This window comes from Podarcis gaigeae, assembly GCF_964106915.1.
Source record: "Podarcis gaigeae genome assembly, chromosome: 13".
In the NCBI taxonomy this organism is placed as follows: domain Eukaryota; kingdom Metazoa; phylum Chordata; class Lepidosauria; order Squamata; family Lacertidae; genus Podarcis; species Podarcis gaigeae.
Window position 1 is genome coordinate 20,917,759 of NC_139689.1, and position 20,370 is coordinate 20,938,128.

Genomic DNA, 20,370 nt, shown 5'->3' on the forward strand with positions numbered 1-20,370 from the left:
ACAGGAACTAACGGGGGGGGGGGGGTTCTGCTGCGGATTTGCAAGCCCCAAACTATGTTTTTCTTGCTGGGCTGCAGCTAGACTAGCTATCCTTTTTTTGGGGGGGGGGGGGACCAGTCCGTGCCGTGCAGGGATCTGCTGCGTTGAAGGAGCAGAGCGCCCGAAGGAGGCGAGGTAGACGAAGCTGCGCTCGGACTCCTGGGTTCCCCGGGAGGTTCAGCGCCCCGCTCTCTGCTTCGCGGGGGCAAAGAGAGGTTCTTTTCCAACAGGCGTGGCCGAGCGGCCCGATTTGAATCAGGGTCATATGCATACTGCGCGCCCATTGGCCAGCGCGCCCGTGGTAAGTCCCACCTCGGGTTACGTGCTACCGCGGAGGTACCCGCCCCTCTTACTCCGCCTCGCTCGGTCTTCTGGGTTAGGGAGGGGGCTGTATCCCAGCGTGCACCGGGGTTAGGCTCCTCATTAAACCGAGCTGGGGGTACCCCCTATTCCATTCCATTTTATTATATGATTGCTTTTATTATTTTTTTATTATTATTATTATAATCCCCGGTCCTTTCCCATCGCGGGCATGTCCTCGCCTTCCCCTTCTTCCTTCCTGGGCCCCAAGGGCGCGGATCGCCCCAAAGTGCCCCGCACCCGGGCAGCCACTTGGAGCCACCGGGAGACGCTGGATTTCCTCGCCCTGTGGGGGGAGGAAGGGATCCAGACGCAGCTGAACCGCTGCCACCGGAATGCCGACGTCTACCAGTGGATCTCGGAGCGGATGGCGGAGAAAGGCTATTTCCGCGACGAGGACCAGTGCCGGACCAAAGGCAAAGACCTGAAGAAGAGTTACAAGCAAGCCAAGCTGCAGGACGGCATCGCCCGCCAGAGGTGCCGCTTCTTCCACGAACTCGACGCCATCCTGGGCAGCGGCGGGAGCGGCGGCAACGGAGGGGGCGGAGGCGCGGCGCCCTGGTGCCAGGTGGTGATCAAGGAGGAGAGCGACCCCGAGCTCGACCCCGAGCTCCACGAAGACGAGTACGCGTGGACCCAGGTGTCCGTGACCGACGGCAGCGACGGGGATCCGCAGGGCGAGCCTTCCTCCTCCGCGGTAGCAGCCGCCGCCTCGTCGTCGTCCTCTTCCCAGGCAGGGGTCGGGGGCTTGCTCCACTCCGAGGACCCGGCCCTCCACCACCACGTGGCAGGCGGGATCGTCAAGGAGGAGAAAAGTCCCGGGAGAGAAGAGAGCGGCCTCCGGGGCGGAGGGGGAGCCTACCTCTACGGCCAGGAGGACGCCCATGTGGAGACCCCCGGAGGGGCGGACCAGCCTCTCCTTCGCCGGGAAAGCCGGGCGCACTTGGAGGCTCCTTGGAGACCAGGGCTGAACCGGAGAGGTGAGTGGAGCGAGAGGCGGAGTTTTTGGATGGGAGGAATATATGTGACACATGATTTTATTTATATTTATATCCCGAGGCTCCTCTCCGGAGAACCCAGGAGTCCTGGTCCTCAGCTCTTTACTATCCAGCCCTCCTCCGCTAGTGCTGCAGCCCTGATGCCCAGGTTGTCAGAATTGCCTTGCACTCTGTTCCTAATGACGCTGAAGCCAGGAATCCTGTCTCATAGCTTCCCCACATTTCCACTCCCAAGGTTTCCCCAATAAATGGCTTCTTTCTACCTGGCCCGGGAAACCCTGATGACCTGACCGCGCTCCCTTTCCCTGCACCCACCTTCCCAACGTGGCATCCCTTCTAAACCCACTTCCTACTGGAGAACCCAGGAAATCTTGGCAGCTTCCTTCCCACCCATCACCCACCCACCTTCCTGATTATCTGGCTTGACACTATTGACCAACTCTACCTTTCTTGAGGCTCAGGATTCTGGGGTAGCTCTTTCCAAAAGCACTACATCCCTCTCCCAATTCTCCTAAGCAGTCCTTCCTTCACCTTCCTGCTGACAACTGCTAGGTATCACCGCCTTCCAGAATGCCCAAGATTCCTGTCTGGCTTTCAAACTCCCTCCTTTCCGTGGGCACTGAGTTGCTTAAGTGGTCATTCATCTGCTCTGCATAGCAGAAGGTCCCAGGTTTGGTCCCCGGCATCTGCAGGTAATGCCGGAAGGACTTCTGCCTGATAACCTGGAGAGCTACTGTCAGTCAGTGTGGACAGTATTGAGCTAGACGCATCTAGTGGATCAGAGAAATCTGTGCCCCCAGGAATCTTGGCCCATAACCTTTTCCTTCAAACTGGTCTCTGCCTAGTCTTTTTTCTCATAATAGGAACATAGACATGTGCTGGCTATTGAGCTCTGATGGCCAAATGGATGCTGAACTTAAAATCCTGAAAGCTTTCCTAAAATATCTATGTGTGTTGGAGCCAATCCAGGCTAAAAACCAGGAAACGTAAAAAAATACCAACCTATTAATATCCCAGCCAATATCCTGAAATCACTCTTTTTAAAAAACCCACAATTCTGCATCCTGTTCGTGGTATCAGTTTGTTATTCCATGGTCTGTTTTTGCTACTGTATTATATCTGGATGATCAGAGTAAGTGGAATATCATTGGAATGCAAAATAGAACCTTGAATTTTAAGGCGTTACCCATTCGCCTTGGGCAACAAGGACGGGAAGGCAGGCAAGTGAGTGGGTTGGTGAAGAAGTGATGGAACCTCATCCATCCTCTGTGCCCAGTGCAGGAACAAGACAAGCTTCCAGATGAGGGAAGCCCCTTCATAGAAATGCAGTCTGCTTCCGGAAGAGGAGGGTGGGGTTCTCTGTATCTCCCTCCCTACCCTCAAGGCTAGTACATTTGTTTTTTTGCAGGCTAATAACCTTGGTGGGCTTATGTACAAAGCTTGTCTCAGAAGCAAAGAGGTGAGGGGCGTCTTAGGTTGAATGAACCAACTGCGTCTTTATGAGGCCATTCTTGCCCCACTATTTTCCATCTTGCATCTTTCTCTTTTTAAAAAAATCAATATAATGCCACTTGGGGTGTGATTGGACTGCTTTCCAATTCTTAAATATTTTCTGGGAGAATGTAAGGAATCTACAATTCACAGCTACGCTTCATAAAAGCAGCCTTGCAGGTTACTTAATCCATGTAACCCATGTGGGCAAGCTGTTGGTCTGGAGAATAGAGGAAGAGAAAAAGAACCAACCCTCCTCAACTTTACACAATTATTATTATTTAATTGCCAGAGGTAAACGGGCAAGTCGAAGTGATCGGCAGTTGCCTGTACCGCACTGAGGCTCTTAGCCAGGGGTCAGCAAACTTTTTCAGCAGGGGGCCGGTCCACTGTCCCTCAGACCTTGTGGGGGGCCGGACTATATTTTGGAAGGGGGGAAAACACCAAAATTCCTATGCCCCACAAATAACCCAGAGATGCATTTTAAATAAACAGACACATTCTACTCATGTAAAAAGACGCTGATTCCCAAACTGTCTGCAGGCCAGATTTGGAAGGCGATTGGGCCGTATCCGGCGCCCAGGCCTTAGTTTGCCTCTTAGAGATGGGTTGGATTTTATCCTGGTTTATGTGTAGTTTTGTCAGCTGACCTGATGGTGGTGCTATTTCATATAGAATCTGTGATGCTTTATTCCCCCAATGGTGGCATTGGGCTGGGTTGGGTATGTGATATCGCATATAGAGATCATAGAGTTGGAAGGGAATCTGAGGACCATTTAGTCCAATCTCCTGGAATGCAGCAATATGCAACTGCCCCTTATGGGGAATCAAACCTACAACCTTGGCATTGTGAGCAATGTGTTCTAACCAACTGAGCTATCCAGCTGCGAGATAGCTGTCTGCTTGTCTCCTTAGGGCTTTCAGCACCACAACCTCAGAGTTGGCCCATTGGCAAATTGGCAACAGCGATCCTCTGCAGATAAGGAACTTGTTTCTGGTAGCTTGCTGCTGTGAGCAGTCCTTGCACTAACTGCAGCTTCTAGAGCAGGTACCAGGGCAGTCCCACATAAAGCATGTTGCAAAAATTAAATAACTCCTTCCCCCTGCAGTTTTCTCCAGGCCACGGACCCTGCTGAGCACCCGGGAGAAGCTGGCTCAGCTCCGCAACAGGAGGAAGAGGCCCCGGGAAGACAAGTTTGATGATCTCGTGCGGGACATCCGGGCACACTTCCGGGAGAGGGAGAAGCTGTTCCAGGGCTTGTGGGAGGAGGAGAAAGCCCAGCGGGAGAAGGACCGGAGGCTGTGGACAGCCGAGATGGACTGCATCCGGCAGATGTGGGCCAAGAGCCAGAAGGAGCGAGAGGCGGCGGGAGACGGCAAGGAGGCAGATGGGCCTCAGCAAGTCAAGGAGGAGAGCTGGACCAGGGAGCTCTGCAAGGACCCTGAAGGAGGACCTCGGAAAGACACCAGCGTTCAAGAGCCCCTCCTCTTAAAGGTTGCCTGCGCTGTAGCAGCCTGACAGGACCTCTGCTCCTTTTTCGGAGAACCTAGGAGTCCAGATCCCCAGTCCCCACCCTAAGTCAATTTTTTCCAGTTCCTTAGAATCACCAAAGTGCACCAAAGGGCCTCTCTGATCTTATTGCTATTATTTATTTGAGAGATATCCTGCCCTTCCTCCCGAAGGAGCCCCAAGCAGCAGGCACAGCAGCAATAAAACCTTTTAAAATAAAACCTGAAAACAGCTTTTGGGAAAAATCTGGAAACATTCTAAAAGCCTCTTAACCAGTGATCTCAGGGTTATAAGTCATCAGTGGTTGGTGCCCATTGTGTCGGTAGGGCGGAAGGCAGGGAGTCCGTCAGTAGGTGGCGCCAGAGACAATGGCAGGCCAGCTGATTCTGCTTTTGCCCTCCTCTTCCTGCTGAGTTCTATAAGGGCCAACACTGAGACTAAGGAGGAGGAGGCCATCCTCTGGACTGGTTGTTGTCAGTAAGAAGGCAGGCAGGTGGGGATTGGCAGAGGGCAGAGAGGTTGGTGGGGCAGTGCCGCACTGGCCTTAAAGGGCCAGCCTCTGTTGTGTTTGGCAGTTCCATGAATGGCTGTAGCCTTAGAACCCTTGATCGTTTAAACAAAATATAAGTAGAGGCTGTGAACAAAAAAGAAAGCAGAGACCCATGTAATCATTGTAATCATGTAATCATTTCTTTCTCTAGACGTGTTCTTTTTGAAGTGACCTTGCCAATGTGGTTGAGTCTCTGTCTCTGGAGTGCAGAGGCAGGTGGATCTGTCAAAATACAGCAAGCACATAATGACCAGACAACAGCCCACAATAGGAAGGGCGAGTGAGAGAGAGGGAGAGCATGCATGCATTCACCCACCTATAGCTGGAACAGACTGTAGACCCTTGAGTAGGTAAATGGAAAGTTGAGCATTCAGGTTAACACCCCTGGACTTATGTCTCCTCCTGTGGTCTCTAAGCAGCGCACATTGCAACTCCCTCCTGCCTCATCAAATCCAGAGGCTGGTCTGGGACGCAGTCGGCTGGAAGCCTTTGGCCGACCCAGTGATGGCACAAGTCTCAGGGCCCTTGCAGGATGCCTCAATACCAGGCTGTTTATCCACCAGCCCATCTGTCTTCTGTGCTCAGTTTTCCGTGTGCTCAGTCGTCTTCCCGGTTTTTGTGGATCGTTTTTTATAAAAAGAAGCGCACCCAAAACCCACATTTTAAAAACATGCATTCCCAAAAAATACACATTTTTCTGTGTATTCCTTTCCAGAAAATATGCCTCTTTTTTTTTTGCACATTTTCTGAACCAAAACTGCATCATAGATTTAATCCTATCGATAGCTGTGTTTCCATCCAAATAAATGGCTGTATACACACAGCACATTTAAAGCGTACACACCCAATAATCCTGTAGTTTAAGGATGCTGGGAATTGTGGCACATTGAGGGATACACTACAACTCCCAGGATTCTGTGTGTGTGTGTGTGTGTGTGTGTGTGTGTGTGTGTGTGTGTCGGTGCTTTAAATGTATGTTGTGTACCTAGCCTAAGTTCAGGTTTAGCAAATTAGGCTTGAAGTGTAGACTGAACAAATTCATCCTCCCGTCCCTACACCTGGCCCAGTATTGTCTGCTCTGTCTGGCAGCCCCTGGGGGGGGGGTGTCAGTGGTCTTTCCCCATCACTGGCTCTCAACCAGGGTTTGAACCAAAGCATGTGGTTGGCTGTCCATCTCCTGCCAGGTTCTAGCATCACTGTTGGTCACCTTCCACTGATTCAGACCCTTGGCTGATCAAGCTTAGCCTTGTCTACTAGCAGTGGTTTCAGGCAAGGCTCTTTTCTGACCAGAGATATCGGGGATCGAACCTGGGGCCTTCTGCATGCAAAGCAGATGCTCTACCACTGAGCTATGGCCTCTTCTTCGCTTGATTAAGGAGTTCCATCACTGCTGTCCTTTGCTCACTCGACCTAAAAATAAGCTCCTTTGATCTGGTTTAGTTCCAAATGAGCTTGCACAGGATTGTGCTGTTGGTTGATTAATCGTTTAAGCTTTAGCTGATTGGATCCATTAATTAATAGCTTGGGTCTGTATAGATTTGCATATTGCAGTACTTTCAGTTGTGGGGTGGGGTGGATGAATACTTCCTGTGAATTGCAGTCGGCACATGACCTCCATCATTTCTCCAATGAAAACAGGGACATCCCGTTCCACAATGATAATTTTACCATTTATACCCACACATGTTACTGGGGACCCCCAGCCACTCTGGACAGCTTCTGACATATAAAAGCATAATTAAACATTAACAAAACTTCCCTATACAGGGTTGCCTTCAGGTGGCTCGGGGTTTGAATAGTTCCATACCCTCCAACATTTCTCCAATGAAAATAGGGACATCCTAAAGAAAAGTGGGACATTCTGGGATCAAATCAGAAACCGGGATGGATTCTCTAAATCAGGGACGTCCCTGGAAAATAGGGACACTTGCAGAGTCTGTGGCCATATATTGAAGGCGGCATTGCTTTGTATGTGGGGAAGAATGGGGGGGGGGATATATCTTCTATTTGCTTTTTTAAGAAGGGCTTATGCAGCCTTACAGGCACAGTTAAACTAATTTCTTAAAGACACGCAGAAGCATCCAATTGCAATACTAAATACGGCAGCAGTTTTAAAAGCCCAGCACACTTTTGGTGATACATTCAAGTTCTTAAGGTCTGTTTGAAAAGAAGAAAGATGGAGTACACAAACCTGGGTGTCCCTTTAATTTTTTGTTTTCTCTCCCCCCTCCCCTTACTTTTTAGACCTGGCTGGAATCCCACGGCCGTAGTTTCGGGCATTTCATAGGTGGAGAATGGCTGAAGCCGGACGGAAGGGAGACCTGCACCACCAAGAATCCTACCACAGGTAGAGGCAGATGAGATGAGCTCCACAGCTTAGGGGTTGCCACAGAGAATGCCCTCTCCTGCCCGCTCCCCAAGCTTCTGCGGACAACCAAAAGAGCTTCCTCCACTGATTTTTACACCCATGGGGTCTCTGTAGGGAAAGAGGCAGTCTTTGTGGGGCCTGAGTTGCTTAGGGCTTTAAACACTAATGTGAGCATTTTGAATTTAACTCAGAAAATGGCAGCCAAGGCAGCTGTTTTAAAACAGGGGTTACATGAGATCTCGATGGAACTCCAGCCAGTAACCTGTCCACTGCAACTCGGACAAATGGCTTTTCCTGAGTCGTCTTCAAGAGCCGCCTCATGTAGAGTGCATTACAATAATACCACAATATCCAAAAGGTCTCTTACAGATCATCCAGGGGTCTCCCAGTGGATCCCAAACTGCCTTCTGTCCATTCCTGTTTCAGATGCTGTCAAATAGTCAAATTGTCAAACAGATTAATATTCATGTTTTTTTTAAGAGACAGAATCTGACACTGCTTTTTTTTTTTTAACATAGAGTTCCAAAAAGCTGCAGGGGTGTCTGATGGGGCTGTTTGTTATTCTTTGTGTAAATTTTAAAGCTCAGTTCCTGTGATGTTCAGAGATGAAAAAGCTATCTGTGCAAGCAGTGGCTTGGATCTAGATGTTGTCCTCCATCCATACAAGACTTTTGATCTAGCAATGGGAATCTTCCTGGTAGAAAGAGGCGGGGAAGCTCCCCCTTCAGTCCCCAGCACCACCTCCTACCCTGTTCCAGAGGTTCCCTCACCCCACCCCAACAACCCTCTGGAGCAGGTTTTTGGATGGCGGAAAGTGTTGCGGGGGGGAGGGGAATTGGCAAAGGAACCTCCTATACCCCAATCTTCTGATGGTAGTAATGGTTAGATCCAAGCTGTTTTCTATTTGCATATCTTGGTTCTGAGAGCTGCATTGGCATGGATTGGGCAGGGAAGGTTAGGATGGGCGAGGAACACATTGCAGAGCTATTAACCAAGGTAAGTTGAGGCTGAAAGGCTGTTTCTGAGTATTGATATTACCCAGGTGTAGTCTTTTTCCAGGGGCCTAGTGGCACCTCCACTGCCCTTCTTGTTTCCAAATTGGAGAGGTTGTTACTGCTTTGACCAAAATAGTGAGGACTAGAACCCTCTTTTCTCTCTCTCTCCTTTGTCTTTATCGTCGTCTTCAACTACCAGATTCTTCTTAGCTTAAAACAGGGCTGAGCTGCAGCCCTCCAGAAGTTGTTGGGCTCCATCTTCCATCAGCCCCAGCCAGCCTGATCAAGGATACTGGGAATTGCATTCCAACAACATCTGGAGGGGCTGCAGATTCCCCATCCCTGAAAAGGCTTCTGCATCCTTCCTTCCACATTGTGCTGACGCCTTTGCAGAGTTTACGATTTGCTATAAAACCAGCCCTGGGAGTGGTGAGAGAGAGCTCTTCTCCTTTCTTCCACACCCCACAGGGGAGCCGCTGGCCACCACCCTTCAGGGCAGCACAGAAGACGTGGACACAGCGGTTGATGCTGCCACCAAAGCGTTCGAAACTTGGAGCCAGCTTCCTGGCCATGTCCGGGCCCGACACCTGTACAAGTAAGTAGCCAGCCTTTTCTGACTCGTGAAAACTTTTCCTAGGCTTCTTTTGTTCCCTCCTATAAAAACTGTACAAGACATTCTTTCAAAGTTTGGATAGCAATAACTTTTGCTCACAGTGCCCTTTGCACTTGTTAGATTCAATATACATGTACGAGGCAAGCAGGTATTACTTACAAAAAAAAAATCCTTCTAGTACCAACACGGCTACCTATCTGTAACTGGTATTACGTTACTAATTTATTATATAGATTTATCAGCAAGACTAGCGTTCTTACAGACACGGACTTAATTCCCAGGCAGGCAGCGGCAGAACAGAGCAGGCCTACTGCTCACCTGCTCTTAACAACACAAAAAGACTGTTATTAGCAGGTATAGCTGTGTCAATTTACACAACTGCCTCAGGCACAAGGTATCGGACCTCACAAGGTCTTTTCTTGGAATGTTGCAACCCTTGTGAGTATCAGCCCTTTACGGTGGTACCTCGGGTTACAGACGCTTCCATTTACAAATGCTTCAGGTTACAAACTGCTAACACAGAAATAGTACCCTTGTGAGTATCAGCCGTTTACGGCGGTACCTCAGGTTACAGACATTTCAGGTTACAAACGCTTCAGGTTACAGACTCTGCTAACCCAGAAATAGTACCTTGGTTTAAGAACTTTGCTTCAGGATGAGAACAGAAATCGCACAGTGGCGGTGCAGCGGCAGCGAGAGTCCCCATTAGCTAAAGTGGTACCTCGGGTTAAGAACAGACCTCTAGAACAAATTAAGTTCTTAACCCGAGGTACCACTGTACTTAGCATTTTGGATGCTCATCTCTCACATAAACAGGCGACCTGCTTCCTCTTCTTCTCTTAAGGTGTCACTGCTCCCCCTTTTTACTATGAAATATACAAAGGCCCTTTACGTATTCTCTGAGGCCTACTTACACATGACTGGTAGCCATCTCTTCTTCCCCCTCTCCCCAGCGTGGCCAGGACCATCCAGAAACACCAGCGGCTCCTCGGTCTCCTCGAGAGCCTAGACAGCGGGAAGCTGATCCGGGAAGCCCGAGATGCAGACCTGCCTTTGGTCGTCCGCCATTTTTACCATCACGCCGGCTGGGCCCAGCTGATGGAGGTGGAGATGAAGGGCTGGAAGCCTCTCGGTGAGTTGAAGGGGCTGGATAGTGTTCCAAGGGCAGAGAGGGGCCTCCACCTCCCTCCTCCTTGCCCCACCTTTCCCCGCTGAACATGGCAGCACCTCAGCTCACTGCCCTCTTCCTGTTTTTTTAAACACTGCGGTTTCTAATTGTGCCCAGAGGTCCGATTAAAAACCCAACCTTCCCTCCAATAGGTGTCGTGGCAGCTCTCATTCCCAGGAGCTTCCCGCTGCTGACTCTGACTTGGAAGGTGTGTCCGGCGCTGGCCATGGGTATGTGAAATGGAGGGAGGGCAGTGGGAGCATCTGTTGACCCTGAGAAAAGTGACAAAAGTGGCACAGCGGTTGGACTAGAGCTGGTGGGACTCGGGTTCAAATCTCGGCTCAGCTCGCCGGCTGACTTGGAAGAAGGCTCCACGGTTCTGTCAGTTTTCTTGAGCTCTAGTGACAAGTGGGGATGTGGAGAGTGGGAGAATCTCTCGCCCTCCCCACCTTTCCCCCACCATTTTATACTTTTGCAAACCTTTAGCAGGCGCCCTCCCAAGTCAACGGCATAAAAATGGTTTATATTGCATTGACATGCTGGCTTATTTTTCCACTATTAAAAAAAACAGAGACGTGGAAACTGGAGCTGTAAAATATCAGGGCACGGTGTATTCCATTGGGATAACTCCTGGAGCATAGGAGCCAACTCCTAGGGACCGAGGTCCTTCGGCTCCCCTCCCCAATAAAATATTTGAGGGGGCCAGCCCCCTACAAAGTTGTTGAGCATTGCCTTTCATGCAGCATGTCTGGTGATCGATTATGCAGGGCTTTACTGGGGGCCCCCAATTTTTTTATTCAAATTGACACCCCTGTGAGGCACAAGTGGCCTCTGTGGCCTGGAGTGCTTTTCACCAGTTTTGACTGGTCGCCTTCCTGCGTCCCCATATGGATGTGAACCTCCTAGTTCCAGCTGAAGGGAAAACAATGTGCCTTTTTGCAGCCCTAGCAAGCGAGGTTGTAAACAGAAAACGGGGGACCGGAATGTGTGATTCTAGTCTTTGCTCTCTTTCCTTGGTTGACCAGGGTGGAGTGCAGACTACAAAGCTGGATATTTCCTTTGCTTTCTTCTTCACATCTTCTCCTTTTCTCTCTCTCTCTTCCCCTCAACCTGCCCCTCGTTTCTTGCCATATAGGAAACACCATAGTCCTGAAACCAGCCAGCACTACCCGGCTGACGGCTCTGCTCCTGGCTGAGGTTTGCGCCCAGGCTGGGCTCCCTCCGGGGGTCCTCAACGTCATCACAGGCGACCAGGGTCTGGGAGAAGCTTTGGCCGCCCACCCAGGCATTGACAAAGTGGCCTTTGCTGGCTCTGCTGAGGTGAGTGCTTCTCTCCCCTCAGAGAAGTGGCTTACAATAGCCCTGGTCTGGGGCCTTGCAATTCCGGTATCCATTACCCTTCTGAGAGCTGCAACATTCTGTCCCTGCGGCTTATGCATGAGTGCAGTTAGCATGCTCCTTTGCAGCTGATGGATTTGCAGAAATTTTGCTTTTCCATTTCCTACGTTTTTGATGCAGTAGCAGCCAGCACTGTTCACATGGCTTCTTTCCTGCTGGGTTGCTTCTGCACACCAGGTGGAGGAGGGGCAGCAAGGTTGGCGCAGGGCAAATTCCGTGGCAGAGCCAATCCGGTGCTCCTGCCAGCAGGTATTCACCGCGCTAACCACTCCTCTCCCCTTCTCCACCTCAGTATGCTACAGCGACTCTGATGGTGGGAGGCCGGGTGAGCAGCACAGCCCCGCCTTGCTGCCCGTTACCGATTAAACGTTGATAGAGAGTTATATGTAGGGCTTGCTAATTCCAATGCCAAATTCTACATTGTTCGGCCTTGACAAAGTGATGCTCCGAAAGGCGGCCCATGAATATTTTAAAACAAGTGTGCCACCTTAAATACGCACAAAGCCGTGTTCTCATGTGCACAGACCCTTTGCTATCGCTTCAGGTGGGCCGCAGCCTGCGCCGGGCCACCACTGGGACTGGCAAGAAGCTGTCTCTGCAGCTCGGAGGGAAGTCGCCCTTCATCGTCTTTGACTCGGCTGACCTGGACAGCGCCGTCGACGGGCTAGTAGATGCCGTCTGGCAGAACTGGGGGCAGGTAGGTTGAACTGAGGATAGGCAGACTGAGGCCTAGAATGAGCATTTTAAAATTATTATTATTTATTGAATTAACATACTGCTAGGGCCCCTCCCTTTTTACCACAGAGTTGGCACCTAGTAGCCTGCGGGTCTGGGGCAGCCCCTACATTTTGCCAGGCCTCTGGTAGGTGTTTTGGCTCTTGCTGAAGAAGAAGAGTTTGGATTTGATATCCTCCCTTCCACTCTCCTTCAGGAGTCTCAAAGCGGCTAACATTCTCCTTTCCCTTCCTCCCCCACAACAAACACTCTGTGAGGTGAGTGAGACTGAGAGGCTTCAGAGAAGTGTGACTGGCCCAAGGTCACCCAGCAGCTGCATGTGGAGCAGCGGAGACGCAAACGCGGTTCCCCAGATTACGAGTCTACCGCTCTTAACTACTACACTACACTGGCTGAGGAGTGGGAGCTGAACGCGGCCCTCCCAAGCCTATCCGTGTCGCCCTCAGGATTCTTTCCAGGCCACCCACCCCCTGAGCGTTTTTGCCTGGCTGGAATGAGGTCCTTGAACTCTGGATAATGCTTCTTCCTTGCCTGGAGGGAGGATAGAGAGGGATGTGTGTAGAAAGAACTGTTTGCTACAAAGGTTGCTCCACTCCCTTTTTTCCTCTGGCATGTGGCCCTGGGATGGTTGCCCAGAAAGGAATGTGGCCCTTGGGTTTAAAGAGCTTCCTCACCCCTGATGTAGTAGGAATTCTGTCAGGTTTTCAGCCATGTGGAAGAGAAAATGTTTCTCCAGAGCTGGGCAGGTGTTACCACATACAGTGGTACCTCGGGTTAAGTACTTAATTTGTTCCGGAGGTCTGTTCTTAACCTGAAGCTGTTCTTAACCTGAAGCACCACTTTAGCTAATGGGGCCTCCCGTTGCTACCGTGCCGCCGGAGCACGATTTCTGTCCTCATCCTGAAGCAAAGTTCTTAACCTGAAGCACTATTTCTGGGTTAGCGGAGTCTGTAACCTGAAGCGTATGTAACCGAGGTACCACTGTAGAGTGCAACAGGCTTTTTTGGGGGGGAGGGAGTATTAATTCGGTTTAAATCAATTCTCTCAAGATGTTGGCATTTTCCTCCCCTGACAGGCCCAGAGTGCTGGGTCTCAGCTGCTCCTGCAGGAATCCATTGCCAAAGACTTTGTTCAACGCCTGAAGCGCCGAATGGGGCAGATCCGTGCAGGGGACTCTCTGGACAAGGCCGTGGACTTGGGAGCCTTGGTCAGCGAGAAGCAGCGGCACGCCATTGAAGGCCTGGTGGAGGAAGCTCGAGCGGAAGGCGCTGAGGTGAGGGGCTTGGGCCTCTTGGGGCTTCTGGAGAAGGGGGGTGGTCTTTATGGCCACACACACATGTTTAAGGTGTTGCGATGCTGCTTCAAACAGACATGGCTCAGAGGATCGGAGAATTGTAGAGCTGGGAGGGACCCTGAGGGTCATCTAGACCAACCCTCCTGAAATGCAGGAATCTTTCACCCAATGTGGAGCTCAAACCCATGTTCCTGAAATTAAGGGTCTCATGCTTTACCACCTGAGCTATCTTGACATGGTTTCCCCCAAATAATCGTTGCGGTGGCAGGGTGTAGTTTCTTAAGGGTGCTGAGAGTGGTTAGCTGTCTCCCCTCACAGAGCTACGACTCCCAGAATTCCCTGTGAAGAGGGGCCAGTTGTTAAACCACTCTGGGAATTGTAGCTCTTGCTCAGGCGCATGACAAAGCATCATTCCAGCAGGCATTTTACAGTAGCATTTCCGCTTCTGTTTGGTTTTATGACGATTTTATTGTTCTCTATGATTTCTTTTCTGTACACTGCTTAGCAAATAATTAGCAGAAGCTTTACATTTTAAAATGTGCAATTTCAGAATGCTTTTGGCATGGCCTATTCCTGGATTTTAATTTTTTTTAAAATCACCTGGCTTGTAAAATATGTCGCCTCCTGATTGTTTTGCCATTTTAAACTGTGCTATGCTCTTGGGCATCTCAGTGATGCGATATATAGAAATAAATCATTTCCCTCCCCTTTTAGGTTTTCCAGGCATGGGCCTCTCTCCCTTCAAGAGGGCTGTTCTACCCTCCGACCTTAATCACCGGCGTGTATCCTACCTCCCGTTGCGTCAGAGAAGAGGTAGGAGAATGTGACTGCCAAGACTTTAGTCCCATAGTTTTCTGGTTGGTGTGAGTTCCCCCACCCCCCAAAAAAAGATTAATCAAGGGATACATTAGTTGTTCATAATTGTCCACTTGTTGAGCCTGTCTAGGAAATACAATTAACCAATAAGAGAAAGGAGAAGGGAGCCCTCTTTTGGCAGAAATCAGTATTACCACATAAAAATACTGTTTACCAAAACTCTCTGGAGGGCCAAGTTTGCCTATGCCTGCATTCTAGGATTGGACTTCGCTGCATGTCAGAACCTAGAATCCTCTTCCTCCCTCTTGTTCAAAATTTGTTTCGTGTGTTTCAGATCTTTGGCCCTGTTCTGGTATCATTGACTTTCCGGACAGCCAAGGAGGCGTTGGCATTGGGGAACAGCACCCCCTATGGGTTGGCTGCCAGTGTGTGGACGGAGACCCTTCCCCTGGCTCTGGAAGTCGCTCACAGGTAGGTTTTGTCATTCCAGTCTAGCCTTCCCAACCCACTAACACAGAAGTTTGCCAATCACCCAAGAGACTGTCTCTAATCTGGTCCATGCCTGCAGTAGAACAAGGCGGTAGAATCATGAGGTGGTAGAGTGAAATGTTTCACTTCAGAATGCAAGTGGGGAATAGCATTTTTTTTAATGGTCTTCTGCTTTATTTTATTTTTATAATCTTTCCTGCAAGTAAAACAAACAAGCAGGGAGAAAGACTCTAGCCCAGGGGTAGGCAACCTAAGGCCTGGGGGCCGGGTGCGGCCCAATTGCCTTCTGAATCCGGCCCACAGATAGTCTGGGAATCTGCCTGTTTTTACATGAGTAGAATATGTCCTTCTATTTAAAATGCATCTCTGGGTTATTTGTGGGGCCTGCCTGGTGTTTTTACATAAGTAGAATGTGTGCTTTTATTTCATCTCTGGGTTATTTGTGGGGCATAGGAATTCGTTCATTAATTTTTTTTTTCAAAATATAGTCCAGCCCACCACATGGTCTGAGGGACGGTGGACCGGCCCATGGCTGAAAAAGGTTGCTGACCCCTGTTCTAGCCTATCCTGTTCCATTTTGTGCCTAGTTTTGCCTTGCAGATAAATGCCCTTCGCCCCTGTGTTCTGAAGTGGTACGGTCCATTCTGCCACCTCCGTCTCATTCTGCTGCCAGGCTTTGCACGGACTATGCGGCGCAATGTGAGGTGTTTTCCAAAATGCCTCGAACTTGAGTTCCCTCAGGAGATTTAAGGGGCCCTCTGTACAGGGCCGTCCTTCTCTGACCCTCTCCCATCCGCTTCCCCAGTTTGCAGGTGGGGACTGTCTGGATCAACGGCCACAACATGCTAGATGCTGCATCTGCCTTCGGGGGTTACAAGGAAAGCGGTTATGGCCGAGACGGAGGCAAAGAGGTTAGCAGGAGAAGCTGGCTTCATGCTGGCGCAGAGGGATCTCTGGGGTCTGGCTCTGGTTTGGTGGGGGGGGGGGATACAAAATAAAACAATTTGACTTTTCAATTTTATTGTCTTCTTTGCTCAGGGCCTTTTTGAGTACGTGAGACCAAACTGGCAGGCTCGCCCGCATCCCGGCGCTGTGGATCTGGACTTCAAGACCTTTGCTACCTCACCAGCGGCTGAAATCCCATCGGTTGCTGCAGACAGTAGAGTCCCACGTTCCTCAGCGTCTGACCTGGAAGGAAACAATCCAAAGTAAGGGTGTATTGGGCCAGATCCAAACCTCGCATTCAAAGCATGTGGCTCCCCACTCCCCCCCCCCCCCAGGAAATAACCCTGGGATTTGTAGTTCTTTCATGGGTCCTTGGAATTGCAGCATTATGAGAGGGTAACTACAATTCCCAGGATTCTTTGGGGCTTTAAATGTGCTTTAAACGTATGGTGCGGATCAGCCACTTAGAATGTGCCTGCTTTCACTGTGCCCCTACTCCAAACCCCCTCTCCAGAATTATGCTTTAAATGTAGGAACTTGGGCCGGGGGGGGGGGGGGAGTTGTTTGGTAAAGTAATGCAGCCCAACCAGGGTGGATAAAAATCAATGATTTTTAAAATTATAATAATAAGACCCATTTTTAAAAATTTAAATCAGATTTTTTTATTATTTAATTTGGATTTTTAAAATAAAATGCTTTGGGGGGGGAATCTTTCTAAAGATAGTTTTCTATTTAAGTTACATTGTAGTCCAAACGCTATTCATCAGGAATTAAGGATTTGTTTTAAGTTTTTCACGTGTGCTAAAACTAAATCTAAGTTGTTGTTTTGAATTGTTTAAGCACATCAGTTAACAAACATGGATAAATATGCAATAATGTTATTGTTTTAGTTAAAGAAATTGTTTAAATTGTTATTAAGGAAATGATTATTTTTCTCCTTCCAAGAAAGTACAGAAGAAAAGTTGTCCAAATATAAACAGTTAAACCTCACAATAATTTCATAATAATCTATGCATTTCTAATACAGCAGTATAACCAAATCAGTAATTTTTGATATAACAGTAAAAACTACTCTGAAAATTAGTTATTCCAAAAATGAAACCTTCATCTGGTTGTAAATATTAAGATTATACTAGCAAGAATCAGTCTTTCTGGAAAAAATAATGATTTAAATCAAGTCTTACTGACTACAGATTTAAATCGTGATTTAAATCAGTTTGATTTAAACTAAATCCACCCTGAGCCGAGCCTCAAGAGTTCTTTGCCCTAATCCTTTGCAAGCCCTTCCACCTTCTCTTTTGTGCTTATGCTCAGCACAACCACTGGAATGGGTGGCTTCCTGAAGAGATGAACTGAGGAGTTGTTTTTTTCCCCATGGAAGAATTCACTGTGAGAATAGGGTTACACAGGCCTTTTCTTGCGATCTTAATTCGCAAACTAAAAGTCTGGGAATTAGGGGGTTTGTGTAGTAGGGGCTGAGAAAGAAATCTGTGCCATTTTGGACTTCGTGACAAAAGGCAACATTCGGGAAGTGTGGCATTTTCTCTGAACCAAGCAGCCCAGTGAGCTAGCTGCACAAAATGCTGGGCCTTTACCCCTTTCCCTTCTCCTCTGTGATGGCAGTGTGGACCGAACCTACAAGCTGTACTACGGGGGTGCACAGAAGAGGCCAGACTCCATGAGTTCCCGAGCCATCCTTGACCACGCTGGCAAGATAGCCGCTTACGTGGCAGACGGGGGCATCAAAGACATCCGTAATGCTGTGGAAGCCGCCCACAAGGCTGCTCCGGGGTGAGTCTGAGCAGGGGAAGGAGGTGGGAGGCAGAGGAGAACCACTGTCTTAGTGGGAGTCAGGTAAGCAGTGGTGCCTTCAGGGTAAGGCTTGAGGGTTTGGCCTCACTCAGCAGAAAGGGACCCCAAAACGCAGACATTTTACCATTCAAAGAGGACTGTCCACATTAAGTCCATAAAGGCCTCATTCACAATTATTATTATTATTATTATTATTATTATTATTATTATTTATTACAGTGGTACCTCTAGTTGCGAACGGGATCCATTCCAGAGGCCCGTTCACAACATGAAAAGAGCACAACCCGCAGTGGCGCATCTGCACACACGCAGGTTGTGATTCGCCGCTTCTGCGCATGCACATGATGTCATTTTGCGCTTTCCGGTAATTCCGGGTTGCTGCGGGATGTAACCTAAAAGAACGTAACATGAAGCGGACGTAACATGAGGTTACAGGCGCTTCAGGTTACAGATGCTTCAGGTTACAGACTCCGCTAACCCAGAAATAGTACCTCGGGTTAAGAACTTTGCTTCAGGATGAGGACAGAAATCGTGCGACAGCAGCACGGCGGCAGCAGGAGGCCCCATTACCTAAAGTGGTGCTTCAGGTTAAGAACAGTTTCCGGAATGAATTAAGTTCTTAACCCGAGGTACCACTGTATTATTATTTAAATTGATATACTGCCCTATACCCGGAAGTCTCAGGGCGGTTCACAGAACAAAATCAAAATATAAAACCACAAAATGCATAATCAAAATAAAAACAACCCAATAACAGCGCCCCCCCACTTTTTTTAAGGGTATAGGATGTCAACCATGATACCTCTTTAAACAGCCATGGCTTTCCCCTAAGAATTCTAGGAACTGTAGTTAAGGGTGCTGAGCATTCTTTAGAGACCCCCTATTCACTTTGCAGAGTTGCAATTCCCAGAGTGGTTTCACAATCAATCCCTTTTCCCGGGGAACTCTGGGAATTGTAGCTCTGTGAGGGGAATAGGGGTCTCCGAAGAGCTCCCAGCACCCTTAACAAACTACACTTCCCAGAATTCTTTGGGGGAAACCTTGGCTATTTCAAGTGGTGTCATAACGCTTTAAATGTGTGTGGTGTGGGTGTGGCTTATGTCCAGAGTCCAAAAGTACTTCACTGCTGCTGCACTGCAGGTAAGACTATTCAGTCCTAAATAAATAACTTAATGTAACAGAAAATACAAAAAGCTCTGCTATGAAACTGTAAAGCAGGGGGTGCATTTGTTTTCCGAAAAAGTTTCAAGTTTGAGCAGTGGGACGAGGTCTCCAGGGTTCATGAGACCCCAGATATACCTTTATAGTTTTGCCTCTGTTGTAATACAGTTCAATATATTTTACATGCATTTGGAGTCATTGATAAATGTACAGTATGTCACTTTTTAAAACAAGAAAACCCCACTTTGATTAATTATCTGATAACAAAGCATATCCTACAAGAGTAACAAGTCTTTAAAATGTCTTAATTGACGTGAGAAGATTGATTTGCTATGAACTGCTCTGTTTACAAGAACAGCAATTATGCATTGCGGTGCTTCCAAGGGAGGCCAGGGGGCAGAACTCTCCGGAATTGTGATAGGCTCTTGTGAACAATTTTGGCACATGCACACAAACAAAAAGAGGCAGGCGAATCGCTCGTAGCATTGCTGCTCCTTTGTTTGGCAGGTGTTTCATTTCTTGAGTCAGAGACTAGTTTTTCTTCGCCGTCATCTTGACAAACCAACGGAGGCAACGGTCTTTGCCATAGTCTTGAGGAAAGATTGCCATCCTGCCCCTTGAGTCAGTTGGACTAGCCTTCTCCCCACCTCCAGGCTGACAATGGGCGGCCTGAGTTTTCAGAAGGGCTTCCTGCCAGTGGCGTAGCGTGGGTTGTCAGCACCCGGGGCAAGGCAAGTAATTTGCACCCCCTAACCCGTGGATTTGCGCCCCCTAACCCTAACCCCCAGATGTTGCGCCCAGTGCGGCCGGCCCCCCCTGCACCCCCCACGCTACGCCACTGCTTCCTGCCCCCCCCCAACCTAACGTACATAGGCCTGGCTGCCTCCTGCTGAATCAAATAAATTGGTTCATCTAGAGGTGGGCAACTGGATCCATTCAGCGAGTGGGATCGTTCTCTCCTCTGCCAGTGCAGGCCAAAATCCAACCAGCTGCCAGTCGCCTGATGCCACAACCAGGTGACCTTTTGGATCTTTCAAAGCCCTCTGTGCTTTGAAGCTGCAGGGGCAGGAGGCGACCGGTCTTCCAAAGCTCTCTGATCCCCAAGCTGCCACACACAGAGCTTTGTGCAGGGGCTTTGCTGATTGGCAGTGCCTGCGAAAAGGCAATGGCAGTCGCATTTCAACTGTTTTCACCTGTCCCACAACCTCAGGTGTGTGGCAGGCTCCACCCTGTTCCCCTTCCAAGCATTCTGAGGCATGTCTGCAGAGTGCTGACAGACATGCAACTTGAGAGCCTTGCAAAGGCCTGTTTCCTGATCGCGTGTGTCAGGACTGCGTGCGTTTCCTGACAGCGTGCGTTTGCCACAAGGTCGCTTTTGAAAGGTACCGTATTTTTTGCTCTATAGGACTCACTTTTTCCCTCCTAAAAAGTAAGGGGAAATGTGTGCGTGTCTTGTGGAGCGAATGCAGGCTGCGCAGCTATCCCAGAAGCCAGAACAGCAAGAGGGATTGCTGCACAGTGAAAGCAGCAATCCCACTTGCTTCTGAGATTCAGAATATTTTTTTTCTTGTTTTCCTCCTCCAAAAACTAGGTGCGTCTTGTGGTCTGGTGCGTCTTATAGAGCAAAA

At 49.1% G+C, this 20,370-nt stretch overlaps 1 protein-coding gene and 1 long non-coding RNA gene across 3 annotated transcripts in view; one reads left to right on the forward strand and one right to left on the reverse strand.

Annotated features, from left to right (window-relative positions):
- The first annotated feature begins 87 nt into the window (after positions 1-87).
- The window catches only part of ALDH16A1 (aldehyde dehydrogenase 16 family member A1), a 41,692-nt gene continuing 21,409 nt past the window's right edge, over positions 88-20,370 (forward strand). For both annotated transcript variants that reach the window (XR_014557264.1, XM_083707857.1), the window contains exons 1-14: positions 88-1,379; positions 3,998-4,383; positions 7,193-7,295; positions 8,780-8,906; positions 9,878-10,056; positions 10,245-10,322; positions 11,228-11,412; positions 12,035-12,187; positions 13,301-13,498; positions 14,234-14,332; positions 14,670-14,806; positions 15,630-15,735; positions 15,863-16,032; positions 17,393-17,560. Coding sequence is in view for 1 of the 2 variants with exons in the window: in XM_083707857.1 (XP_083563983.1) it covers positions 572-1,379; positions 3,998-4,383; positions 7,193-7,295; positions 8,780-8,906; positions 9,878-10,056; positions 10,245-10,322; positions 11,228-11,412; positions 12,035-12,187; positions 13,301-13,498; positions 14,234-14,332; positions 14,670-14,806; positions 15,630-15,735; positions 15,863-16,032; positions 17,393-17,560 (2,897 nt within the window). In the remaining variant the exon portion in view is untranslated. The remainder of the gene's footprint in view (positions 1,380-3,997; positions 4,384-7,192; positions 7,296-8,779; positions 8,907-9,877; positions 10,057-10,244; positions 10,323-11,227; positions 11,413-12,034; positions 12,188-13,300; positions 13,499-14,233; positions 14,333-14,669; positions 14,807-15,629; positions 15,736-15,862; positions 16,033-17,392; positions 17,561-20,370) is intronic.
- Positions 4,510-7,186, reverse strand: LOC310829496. Its single transcript, XR_014557291.1, has 2 exons — positions 5,509-7,186; positions 4,510-4,795 (listed from the first exon to the last, which is right to left on the reverse strand). It is a non-coding gene; the product is annotated as an uncharacterized lncRNA (long non-coding RNA).